The 12,793-nt window shown below is 47.3% G+C and overlaps 1 protein-coding gene across 1 annotated transcript in view; it reads left to right on the forward strand.

Moving 5' to 3' along the window:
- DOCK1 (dedicator of cytokinesis 1) overlaps positions 1 to 12,793 on the forward strand; it is a 498,451-nt gene that overhangs the window by 84,870 nt on the left and 400,788 nt on the right. Inside the window, 3 exon segments of the mRNA XM_055346339.1 lie at positions 607 to 679; positions 3,760 to 3,902; positions 8,327 to 8,452. Of these exon segments, the coding sequence (XP_055202314.1) occupies positions 607 to 679; positions 3,760 to 3,902; positions 8,327 to 8,452 (342 nt within the window).

Consider the following 12,793-nt stretch of genomic DNA (forward strand, 5'->3'; position numbering starts at 1 on the left):
GTGGCTATTATGTAAATGAATGCAATCAAAGGAAAAATTCAGTTCCACCACCACGGTCCAGGTGCTTGTGGTTCCAGAACATTACATCATCAAACGATGTTCTGTTGGGGAGTGCAGGTCTAAACTGTCTGTGGCATCCTAAGCAAAAGAATTTACTTTAAAAAAAAAATTAAAAAAGATTTTGAGAGAGAGAGTGAGGGAGGGAGAGCGAGCAGAGGGGAGGGGCAGACGGAGAAGGAGAAGCAGATTCCCCACTGAGGTGGCAGCCCGACCTGGGGCTCGATCCCAGGACTCTGGGATCTTGGCATCATGACTTGAGCTGAAGGCAGACACTTAACTGACTCAGCCGTGCAGATGCCCTAGGCAAAGGAATTTATGAAGTAGAACTCTGCCATTTGAACCCCACTTCAGTTTGGGCCAGCATTTTCAGATAATTTCATTTTTCTTTTGAACATGAAAATGCTTTAAACTTGGATATTAAAAAAAAAAAATGCCACCGTGCAGTTTATGCTGTTGTTTTGTTAGAAGACAATCTGGTGTTCCTCTGTTTGTTTGTTTTCTCTGATTATAGCACTTAAACAGTGTCTGTTTTTATCTTGTCCCTAGTGATGGATGTAACGGATATAATAAATGGAAAAGTAGACGATGAGGATAAGCAGCATTTCATCCCCTTTCAGCCGTAAGTATGGAGCAATCAGAGCACTTAACCAGATAGACTATGGAAAACGTGTGTAATAATTCTCTACAAAATTAAGTTTACGAATTCAGCACAGAGTTTGGTTCTTTTATAATAAAGACAGATCTGTGTAGTCACCGCATTTTTGTAGCCGCATGAATCTGAGGTTAAAGTTGCTTTATGGTCTTAGACGTGGAAGATTTTCCATGTGATTCAGGGGAATCACCTTATCACATAGGACACGCAGAAGTACCATTCCACTCTGAGCATGCATATTTCTTTGCATAATTGATTTATTCTAGTAGCTATTCACATATTCAAAATACAGCACTTTGAAATTCATCACGGGAGGTTGCTCTTTTTAAAATAGAAAACCAAACAAAATAATGAGGCCTTCTTTTGTAAAGCGAGAAGTAACGCTTGAAGCAAATAATCATGCTGCTGACTTTCTGCCCCTGGTTGCTCAGAGTGGACTGGGTCTGTGCTCCCAGTTCTTCGGGTTTATCTAGTTCTGAAGCCAGGTCTATGGAGAGGTGTGGGAAGCTTGGAAAACATTTGGAGAAGATTTGTCAAGTAGATCCCGTGGAAAAGGTCGGAAGAATTGGCGTTACTTCCTTGGGGATTAAAGCGAGAGGGTACCTACATAACGTCTCTGGCCACTTCACCAGGCACTTCTGCATCTCAGGCAGCCGTGGAGAGACAGAAAGGGGTTGGTGTGGTGTAGGTAATCAGAAGAGACAGTTTCCTCCTGGGGGTGTGAAATCTTAGAGGAGGAGACCATAAGGTGTGTTAGAATGACCTGTCACAGTGCTCTGCCTTCTGCCTCTTCTCATTTCTCTTTTTACTTAAGTGGTTCCAGGCTTGAAACGAATTTTAATTTTAGGAATTTTACATTGTCTTCAGGTGTCAGTCGTGGAGGTCTGGAGGCTGGGGTTACTCAGGAGGTGGCTGAAGGAGTCTCTGGGGCACGGTGGGCAGGAGCTGTGAGCTTGGCTTCCTTTTGCATCACCCATTCTTGCGTGGGGGATCTCCTCACTCAGCCCCAGGCTTGAGAGCCACTTGGTCAGAATGGGATCAGAGTGATCAGAGTGGTTTTCTTTGCAGGCAGGTGATCTAGTCAGATAGCATCCTAAAGCGTGGCTCAGTGGAAATTTTTCTAATCCTCCCCGTGTGTGAGAATAACAGAAAACCCTGCATTAGCCAGCTTGAAATGGGTATCTCACCACACAAAACCGGAGGCTAACAGGTCATCCGTGGCTTCATTTTGGTAGGGTTGCTCTTCTGTCCAATATGGTAGCCTCTGTCCAATGTGGTAACCACGAGCTACATGTGGCTATTTAAATTAGGGAAGATTAAATAAAATTAAATACTTAGTTCTTCGATCGCATTTAAAGTGTGTTCAGTACCTCAGGTCAGTGAGGTCAGTGAGGATCTAGAACATTCCCACCAATGCAGAACGTCCCGTTGGTTAGTGCTGTCTCGGAATCACACCTGGTGAAGATAGTTACAAAGGAAGCACAGTTCTGCAGAATCTGGAAGTTTCCTCAGTAAACAAGGGAAACATCATCTTTGAACATGGATAGATATTGAGGTAATAAATAAAATATACCCTTATAAAATGATAATACTAAGTTGCTTCTTTTGCCCGTGAGAAATAATGTAGCCCAGTGCTGTTTTGAATGCTGTTTTATATATTAGACCTCAGAGTTTCTTTGATGCCCTAATGTACTACTGACTTGAAATTACCTGTTGCCTGTTAGTATCTTCTGGGAAAAGTCAAGGAGAAAAAACAAAACAAAACAAACCTGTGGGTTATTGTTTTGAAAAGTTAGGGGAGTTATTCGTTTTAGATTCACTAGTCTAAATTTCACTGGGTTGTGTTAGGAGCTGCCTGAGATAGCATATTGTCACCATCTTTTTCTGTCTTACCGCAAAACACCCGTTTTAAAAAATATTATTACGTGTTTGACTCTTATTATAATTTGTGATTCCTTGCTCCATTAAAAGAAGGCTAATACACAGATTAATATTTCGAGTGTTTGTAACAAAAGAGCAGCATGATTTTAATAGCAACATAAGCAATGAAACCAGTTCTTTGGGAAATGCCATGCTAATGAAACCGTTTTTTGCTCCATTAAAACTGATTTATTATATCACAGGATAAGTTTTAGGGAAGCTAACACAGTGTACATCTTTTTCTTTCTGTCTTTTTTGACTTGGTGAAGTAAATTAAAGTAGTCCTCAGCTCTCTTGAGTAATGTGGGCTCAAGTGATGAATAATACTTGGCCTTGGTTCTGGAAATGATTTTAAACATTATGTACATGACGTACATTTTCTCGCTTATTGCATATTGTGCTTTGTTGTGCTATGTGGTATTTCTCTTTGCACATGTTGCCTGTTTGTACTTATCTCTTGGTCTTAGTGTAGCTTTTATGAAAAAAACTCATGATCCATGGGACCCTCAAATATTGATGATTTACATTCATAATTGTGTTGTCACAGTCTCACTTCTCAGACATAGTAGTATGTTCTCCAAAGACTTTGCCATTCTTCTCGTACTTAATTATCTGAGGCTACACTGAATATATAATCTGATGGAGTATAGTGGTCACCACCCAAGTTCCCCAAGCAGTTAGGTTGTAGGGATCCCTTTTTGGTCTTGATTTTGCTTTTCCCTTCACACCACCTGCCTCTTGACCTAATGCTATGGTCAGGAATTATTAAAATTGAAGAAATGGACATAAACATTCCTTGTAATTAAATGCTGTCCAAACACATTGTTTTCAGATAAGTGTCCTTTTTTTATTATCTGATAGAAATGGAGTGGAGGCTTGGTGCAAGTTTATTTCCTGGGGATTGGGTCAACCTCGTTTGCTTTACTTCTCTTGTGTGGTTCAGCATTTTCCTGATCAATGCTCTTCCCTGTCTCTCTTGTCATCTATCCTGTCCTTTGTCGTGCGTTGACTCATGATGACTCTCTCGCATTCGGTGACGATGATCTCTTGTGTTCCCTTGTTACCGTGACCTCTGGGTCTCTGTGCCCCTTTGTCTCCTGTGGTCTTGGTCGTCCCGTGCCCTCCAGGCTCGCGTTGGACGACGCCATTCGACACAAGCCGCTGAACATGTCATCCCGTTTTTCACCCAGGGTGGCAGGGGAGAATGACTTCCTTCAGACTGTTATAAACAAAGTCATTGCTGCCAAAGAAGTCAACCACAAGGGCCAGGGTATGTATTCTTTTGTTTTATTTCTACACATGTTCAGTTATTACATGAACTTGAGACAATGCTGTATGGTTTGCATTTTAGTTTGATGATGATAATGGTGGTGGTGATGATGATGTTGATGATAATGGTGATGATGGTGATGCTACTGATGATGGTGGTGGTAGTGGTGGTGATGTTGGTTATGAGGATGGTGATGATGGTGATGATGAGAATGAGTATGATGATGGTGGAGGTGGTGATGCTGCTGATGGTGATGGTGATGCTGGCAGTGTTGGATCACGATCTACATGTACGGTGTATGTACAGTATACAAAGGGTTTCTTGTTGATGTCCCTTGTCAGCATTGCTGAGCCCCAAGCCCCTGGATGAGTAGGGGAGGCGTGTGGGACACAATGAAATGTTTGCAAAGAGCCCAGTGTTGAGACTAGAAGCAACTCATTTGTTTGCTTTCCTGCGTCTTCTGCAGCCCTCCCTTCTTCTCCTAGCCATTTTTGAAAGCACTTGAAGGACTTTACAAGAGAATACAGTCACTGTCCACTGGCTGTTACTTCACTTTTGCTGCTCAGAGAATTGCGGAGACATTCGGCACAGCCCGGCTCCCTGTGCTCCTTACTCTCTTCCTTGTCCGTGTCGCACACTCAGTGCTGGCACGTTGTTTGCTGGGGCTCCCCTTCCTCTCTTTGAGGAAGTGCCTTCGTTTTGCAGATGGATCTCTCTTCAGTTTTGTAATGGAAGGGATTTCTCCTCCTGACTCCACGTCTTGCACTCCTCATTTTTAATCCCCCGCTGACAGGTTTCCCAGCAGCTGACCTTCTGTTGGCAGAGGCAATGAATCAGTCACCCCAGGCTGGTGACAGTTGGCACTCGGGCTGGCCAGGACCGCTGCCAGAACACAGCTGCTTACGGAGGCCTCGCCTCCAGCTCGAGGGGAAGTCACCTTCACAACATCTCCCACCTAAGGCTGTTTTTTGCGCCAGTGGGAGAACCCACTTTTCAGCCCCCGATTAGATGGCGACTTATCATAGAGTCAGTAGAGCTTAAGTGGAGCGACCTCTCTCATTGTCTAGTTACCTTATGTCACTAGCCTTTTAAGACACAATTCTCTTGACTCATTTTCCATTGTTATAAAGGGGAGTGTGAATTGAGTTTGAAGAATGTTCGGGAGGAGTGAGTAGCCTTTGGTGTTCTGCGGTGTGAACTAGCCAGCTCTGTCCCTGGCAAACAACAACAAAACAAAAACCCCGACCCAAAGTTAACGGTTAATGAACCGTGGCCTCTGTAGACAGAGCAGTTTAAGCTGACCCAGGACCCACCTTCTCATCAATTGCCAGCTCTCTGATTTACACTTTAATTGAAAACCACAGGGAGATCCAATTAAAGCTGTTTTGATTGGAGCCACTCTCAGACTGGGAGTGCCAGTCCCCAGACCCCAGGCTCCTGTTGGATTGAGTCTCTCTGGCAGAGCCATTGGATTTTGATAAACTTCTATCACAGAGTCACACAGGAGAAGCGGAGATTGGTGTCAGGCCAGCAGGAGGACCCACAGCCTGCCTCCGTCAGGCTCCCTGGTGTTGGGGCACAAATGTGTGTCACCAGAGGCCATGGGACTCATACCAGGGGGCCCAGGTCCTTGGTCTCGAGGAGACGGATGGGGTGTTTTCAGGTCACAGTGAGAACTGAGAGACTAGAGCATTCTTTTCTCAAGGGGACCACAGGTGCCTTCCTGAACTGCGGTGCCCCCAAGCAATGTCACTAGCTGTTTTTTTTTTTTTTTTTCCTCCCTGAAGGAGCATTTCTGAAGTGAACATTTCTCCGGGGCTCACTGCATCAGTTGCCTGCAAGGCCTGTGGGTTGGCCCAGTGGAGCTCTGTGTTTCCCCAGGTGGTGACCCAGGCTCACCCCGGTGATGTGTGCTTGCCTGTCAAGCCATGGTGAAGAGTACGGGCTGGTGGGAGGGACGTGGAAGCCTGGGAAGTCTTCACTCCGGACCAGGGTGTTTCCTGTGCTCATCTGTTCCGAGCTCCTCTCTGGGCTCTGGCCTGTTTTGGGTTTAATGTCCACATGTTTACTTGTCCCAGTTGACATTTTTTGTATTTAGCCCAAATTATTCTGCACCCTGAACCCAGAGGTGCTGGGTGTTGTATGCGGACAGTGAAGCCCCAGACACCCCCGGACATCTGTTCTCTATTGTTTGAGATAGAATGTGTGCTAATCTCTTTTGTTTTTAGCTACTCTGGTTAAGCAAAAGTCAACCTAAAATACCCTTTTTCTTTGGAAATGGGCCTCATTTTCTCTTTTGAGGAAAGTGTTTTAAACCCGGTGTAATCAGGAAAGCTTAATCTCCGTGTTTAAATCGCGTTCTAACAAATTGAATTGTGTCATTAAGTTACTTGTTTATGAACTAAGATCGTTGAGCGAGCTGGTATTTGTGAGAAAGGAAAGGTGTTGGGAAGGCGGCAGGATTTTAGAATGGTGTTAAACGTTTCTCTGCCTCTGACCTCTGTACATGATCACCACGTCCTGCAGGTCCTTGAAAAATGTCTTGGAGTCACATTCCTTCTGGGGACAGTCATTCCTTTGGCAAGTTTTGGGACCTGAGTGAGAATTGAGAGCCCATCAGCGGTGCCTGGGTATCCCCAGGAGGGACCACGTCTGTTTGTGTCACCTGCAGTGATAATCTCCCCTTGCACTCCTGCAGGCGTCTCTCTTACTTGGTCTGCTCTACTGGAGGCCACAGCCATGGGTTAGGTGCCTGGCCCTTCAAGGGACCTCGCCTGCAGGTTCAGAGCAACACCAGCCTGTGGTGCCTTTGTGTGAAATAGAGAAAGGGTGCCCATCCTCTGGGTGAGTGAGGATATGCAGGCAGGGCCTGGGCACACGGCTCGGTGAGCAGAGTGTGAGCTGGGTTTGGCTCTCACTTGCCTTTCTTTGCCAGGGCTTTGTGCAGTGCGCATTCTGAGCAATGATACACATGCCCCCGGTTGGGTGTCACCTGCTGACATCTCTTTAGGGACCTCCTTTTACTGGTTATGCTTCTCTCCTCCTCCTTCAGACTCTCCCTCTCATGATTTGGAGTTTTATATCTTGAAAAGAAAGAGAAAGGAAAAAAAATATCAAAGTAAAGAAAAAGGAAAGTACTATTCATAAAACAATCTACCTTAGATAATACATCTGTCTCTGTTTATTGACTTTTTCTTTGCAGAGGACAGATGGGAAGCTCGAGGAAAAAGGTGTGAGGTGTGGGGTTTCATCAAGCAGGGTGGCTCTGGGCAGGAGCCACGTGGGTGGCCCTCCGTGTGGGAGCGTCGGGGGTGTCCCAGTTCTGCTGGGAGTGCACGTTTGTGGACAATGTCTGTGGTTTACCCATCTGCCTTCTACTGAAGGCCTGACCTAAGCAGTGGTGAATGGTCCCTGTGTCCTGGGGGAGGAATGGCTGGACAGACACACACTAGTAGTGTTAGAGCAAATATCTTTATATTCTGATGGGCACTTGGGGTCCTGCAGGGCTGAGTGACCAGGGAGCAAGCCAGTCAGGCCCCCAGGGTCCCAGGGACAGAGACCCGGACGAGTCAGCTGACGGTGACAACTTCCCTTCCCTGGGAGAAAGGTCCTGTTTTCAGAGTGGCCACGAGCGCCAGGCAACTCATTTATCTCCCGCCTTTGGTTTTGTTAAAAAGTGTCTGCTATATTCTCTTTTATTTTTATTTCCTGTTTGCTTGCTGCCCAAGAGTATTTTACACAAAATGCAACTCTCCATCAGCTTTGTGGAGCGAGAGGATGGCACACACGCTCGGCTCTCAGGAGCTAGAAAGTTTCCCATGTTCTGTCCATGGAAGCCCTTCCGTCTTGCTCAGAGGGTTTCCGAGTCTTCACTTTCCCCCCTTTGGAAGGAAGAGCCAAGTGGTGGCCAGAGCATTTGTTTCTCCTTTGCTGTGACGTCGTGAAACAGAGGGACCGGGCTGCCCTGGCTGTGTGGACTGGCCTGCTGGTGGCTCGCAGCCTGGTGCTGTGCTGCCCACTTCAGAAGCTTCCTGGGTCAGAGGAGCTGTGAATTTACCTCCCGAACCCTCTGGTGCGGTCATCCTTCTGGGAAGAATGGAAAAGGATAGCTTTCTCAATCACGCCTAGAAAAATGCTTCTTCCTGATTTATCTTAAATGCCTATCAGGGGAGTCATTGGTTCTGTGCACAGCTCTGCTAATGTGCATTCACCCAGGCATTAGACACCTCCGGGGCAGGGTTTGTATCCCAGTTAGTCAGACACAGGTGACTCACCTGTGCCAGGTACTTTTCTGGGCCTCTCTCTTTCTCACACACCCACGTTTTCTCTTAAGTTGTTGGTTTGTCAATTAACAGTTGCTCCTGAAATAATCTTTCAGAAATGTATAAGCTAAAACATGACTTATGTATCCATTGTTTTCCTAGGTTTGTGGGTAACCCTGAAATTACTTCCTGGAGATATCCATCAGATTAGAAAAGAATTTCCTCATTTAGTGGACAGGACCACAGCGGTGGCTCGGAAAACGGGGTTTCCGGAGATAATCATGCCTGGTAAGAATTGTCCGTCCACACTTCCGAGTGTGGTGTGGATGTGGCCAGCGTTTGGGGCATTTGGCTAGACGGCCACCGTGAGCATTGCGGGGACAGTAGCCTGTAGGAACTGTGGCCAGCAGAGGGTGGAGCTTGTGGTAGGTGATGTGTAAACCCCAGCGTGGTTATGGATCATCCGTGTAGGCAGGAGCTGTGGCCAGAGTGAGAGCTGACCACCTAGGTTCAGGCTGCGGGGAGGTGGCTTCTCTTGGTTGTAATAACCTGCTGGTGGGAGTGGCTTCTGGCAGCATGGTAATAAGGACAAGCCGGTGAAACAAGCATTTCCAGAAACCCAGCCCTAAGGGCTTGAGATGGGTTTCCACCCCAGCTTGAGTGAACGTCCTCTTCATTGTAAGCAAACCCTTTACTGCCACATGTTCTATTTTTAAAAAAATATTTAATTAATTTATTTGACAGAAAAAGAGAGCATAGGCAGGGGGAGCATCAGGCAGAGGGAGAGGGAGAAGCAGGCTCCCCGCTGAGCAGGGAGCTTGACTTGGGGCTCGATCCCAGGACCTCAGGATCATGACCTGAGCCGAAGGCAGATGCTTAACTGAGCCCCCCAGGTGCCCCTCCTGTATTCCATTGTCACCCTTAATCTAGAAGCCTTGCACTTCGTCTCTGCCCCACATGATGTGGTGGAAAGGAAGAACGGGACTTAGACATTCCACCAACCCTGGCCGCACGGACTGTGTGTTTGCTGCGTTGGGTAATACGTGTAATGTGATTAAGGGCTGTGGAGCGTGGGGCTGTTTCAAGGGCCATGTGGGATTCACTTTTGGTTCTGATCAACTGCTCAGTCGTGGTTGGTTCCCTCTAGGATGAAGGCAGCTCTTATGATGGTAACATAGGTTTACAATGAAGATCCGTTAACAGCTCTGGAATCATCCAGAATGTGTTCAAAGTTAAGGGGGCATGGTTTAGGTAAATGGACCCTACTATTCCAGGCTTAAAAGAAATGGCCCTTAAGGTGAGTTGTCTGTTCACCACTGTGGTCCCCAGCCTGGAAGCCCAGCCTTCAGCCCTAGAAGTGAGAACATGGGACCCCTAATCTGTCCTGTGTTTGGAGTTGCGCCATGGCTCCTCTGTGACCTTGCTTAGCTGTGGTCTGCTGCTCTGAAGAATGAGTGGTGATAATCTCTACCTGTGGGGCGGGTTAGAGCTGGGATGCTGCAGGAGGTAAAGTGATGGAGAATGCAAGCCCCGCTCGCTCGAAGGGCTGATCCCTGAGGATACCCATCAACTCAGGCACCTGAGCAGCAGAGACAGCAAGCTTCTGAGTACCCCCCCCCGCACCTGCTCTGTTTTTGCACAGCGACCTCTGCTGGGTTGTCTCCTGTGCATATTGACTTCGTCCCCTGGGTAAGGCCCCTTGATGGTTCCGTCTTCTTCCCAGACCTCAGTGTCCTGAAAAAGATGGCTTGCTTTTGACCCAGTGTTTCCCAGCAAGGAGCCTGAGCATCGTCCAGACCGACCTGCTCAGTCCGCTGCCCTGCAGCCCCCGGACAGTGATGGGCTGGGTGGTGCAACGTTGCACATTAGCCACCTAGACGTCAGCTCTTCCTTCCTAGTGCAAGGGTGGCATGAAGGAGATGTGGACACCTGACAAATGTTTGGATAGACATCTGCCCAAAACAAGGAAGGAAGGGCAGAAAGTGAATGTTTACACCTGGTACCTGCTCGGTTCATATTACTTAGTATCACTCCGGCCCGATAATGGATTTTAAGCTTATTAAACCAATAATGGAATTCTATGTTACAATTAATCTCATGTTTACATAATACTTTTCAGTTTCCAAATAGCGTTCATATTAATAATCTGATTTGATCCTCACGAGATCTTGGGCAAGCACGTTAATATTTATCCTTTATATCTGTGGGATACTTTCTGGTTTGCAGATAATGCTCACATTAATAATTTGGCTTGATCCATCTGAGGATCTCGGAAGCCCACACATTGGTGTTGAACTAATTGTGATAAAAATTAAGCTGCAGCCTGAAGTTACACAGCTAATGAGCAGTAGAAATGGGGCCAAACCACCCTCCCCTTGGCGTGGGTGAGATTCCCTGTGGCGTCCCTTTATCGGGCCCACGGTACACTCGCAGGAAGAGGTATCTGCTCATTGTGCGTGTTGTCATAATTACTGCTTTGTTTATTTTAGGGCAGGTGGGGAATGTTCTTTCTGCTACCTCTGTCTTTCAGGGCTGTTGTGGGTCACTGTATATTCTGACTGGTGAATCGATGGGAAAGACATCGCAGATTGGTTAGGCTGGGTCATAGTGGCTCACCCGTAGGGGAAGAAAGCATGATCTCCAGTCCGCTGCGCAACCTTGGGATGTCTTCTATGGGCAGGAGTCAAGTCTGTGTGCAGCAAATTAGTTTGGAGCTCTTCGTGGGTGTTTTGCTTGCACGTGGGCTTGAGATGAAATTTATAGATTAGGATGACATTGTGCATTCATCTTGGGTAGCCTTAGGATGGCCTCGTGTTCAAAGGGAGACCCAGAAAACTTCTAGCTTACAAGCTGGTCGTGTTTCCTCCTTTAATTGGTCAACTTAAAAGGTAAGGCTAGACCTCTAACATAACCTCCTAATGGATTCCCGGGGAAGCCATACAGCTGACCGTTGTTCCAGCAGGTTCTGTGTGCTAAAGTTGGGGGTCAGGGTTCCTACAGGAACTATTCCAGCTATAGTTGAGTCACCTTGTTCTCTCTGGCCGGGGGATCGCTAACAGGCTGTGGGTGCCGCTTTACACCCTCTGGGGTGGGGGTGGGGATGGGGATGAGACAGCCTGGGGTGTTTTCACTCAGATCTCATGGCCTTCAGTTTGGTAGAACTGTGCATTGTTCCGTCTTGTCTCATCTTATGGAGATGCTTTTTCCAGAGACGTGCACCTCTTTTGCACAGTGGGAGAGCCCGCTGTGTCACCTGTGCCAGCGGCTTTTCTACCTTTCTGTGAACTGCTGGAAATCCTGCAGTTTTTCTGAAGGATCCTGGTGGGGAAGCAGAGTTTTCTTCTGAGCTGAAGGTGGCTGGAGGCTTGTGTGAGTCCATCTACGTCTGCTTCCAGTTCTTCTCTCCCCAGAATGAGGACCCTGTAGCCCTGCAGGCATCCACGGAGGGCACTCTTGTGAGTGTGCGTCTGTGGGGTCTATCTACTGCAAGTAAGGTCTTACATCTGGGATGGCCCTGAGTATGGATGTCTAGGCCAGTAGGAGAGTAAGACCACGGGGTTCTTTACCTCCCTGCCCCCAGCGTGGGATGGCGTCTGACTCGTGAGGCCTTTGTGACGCTCTTGCAGCCCTGTTTTGATTATTGCTTTTGTGCTTTGGCGGAATGTGCAGGCTGAGGGCTCATACACACTACCCTGCCTTATCGATGAGGCTGTTTAGCTGTGGGAGGCGTGGGAGGTTAAGTGACTTGTCTGCGGTCACACAGGGATTGGTGGCAGGTGCTGGCCTGGCAGCTGTGCCTCCCGCCCCGGCCCTGGGCTCTATCACTCTTAGCTTCTCGCACGGTCGGTATTACTGACTGCAGCCATGCTTCCTCTCCCAGGAGCGACTGTGGCTGTGGTAGCAACCCACCGGGATTATTACAATAATGACTTTTAAATGAAGCCTTAATTTAATAGTTGGATACATTAAAAGCCAGAGTAGAGCAGTTAAAAGAAAGAAAGAAAGAATGAAGGAAAGAAAAAGCAAGAAAGCAAGGGGACTTGTTCTTGACCCACGTGGACCTTTCACTGCTCTTGATGGACCTGTTTCTCACATCCCCTGTGGGAGAGCAGGGGGGTCAGACGTGGGACGTGACCAGACAGACAGCAGAGGAGCAGTCACTGGGTAGTGATGCTTGCTCTAAATCATGCTGCTAATGAAGCTTGCTAAGTTTTCCCAGTCGGACCATTACCAGGGGCCTCACATGCTCTCAGCAGGAAGGAGCGTCTTGAGTTTATTTGTTGTGTATGGGTTTTGTTTTGGTTTTGGTTTCTCCCAACTTCTGGCCTGTCTCACTTTGAAATGCATGGGTCTGTTGCTCCGAACAGAACAGAACGGAACGGGTCTGTTGTGATCGGGACAGCTGCTCACCAGGAGGAGAGGAGATCCATGCAGAAGGCTTCTCTCTTGACTCACTCCTAGTCCCTGATCCCGCACATCACCTCGGAACATTGCCTGTGGTTCTAATTCTCAAATCAGCTTTTTGTTCAACTCCTTAGAAAAATGTAGAGGAAGCCAATATTGCCAGTTGTCACCCTAGGTATGGCATTTCATGTTGTGATGTTCTTCAGCTACTCAGACTCCGAGAAC

Source organism: Nyctereutes procyonoides, unplaced genomic scaffold (assembly GCF_905146905.1).
Source record: "Nyctereutes procyonoides isolate TBG_1078 unplaced genomic scaffold, NYPRO_anot_genome, whole genome shotgun sequence".
NCBI lineage: Eukaryota > Metazoa > Chordata > Mammalia > Carnivora > Canidae > Nyctereutes > Nyctereutes procyonoides.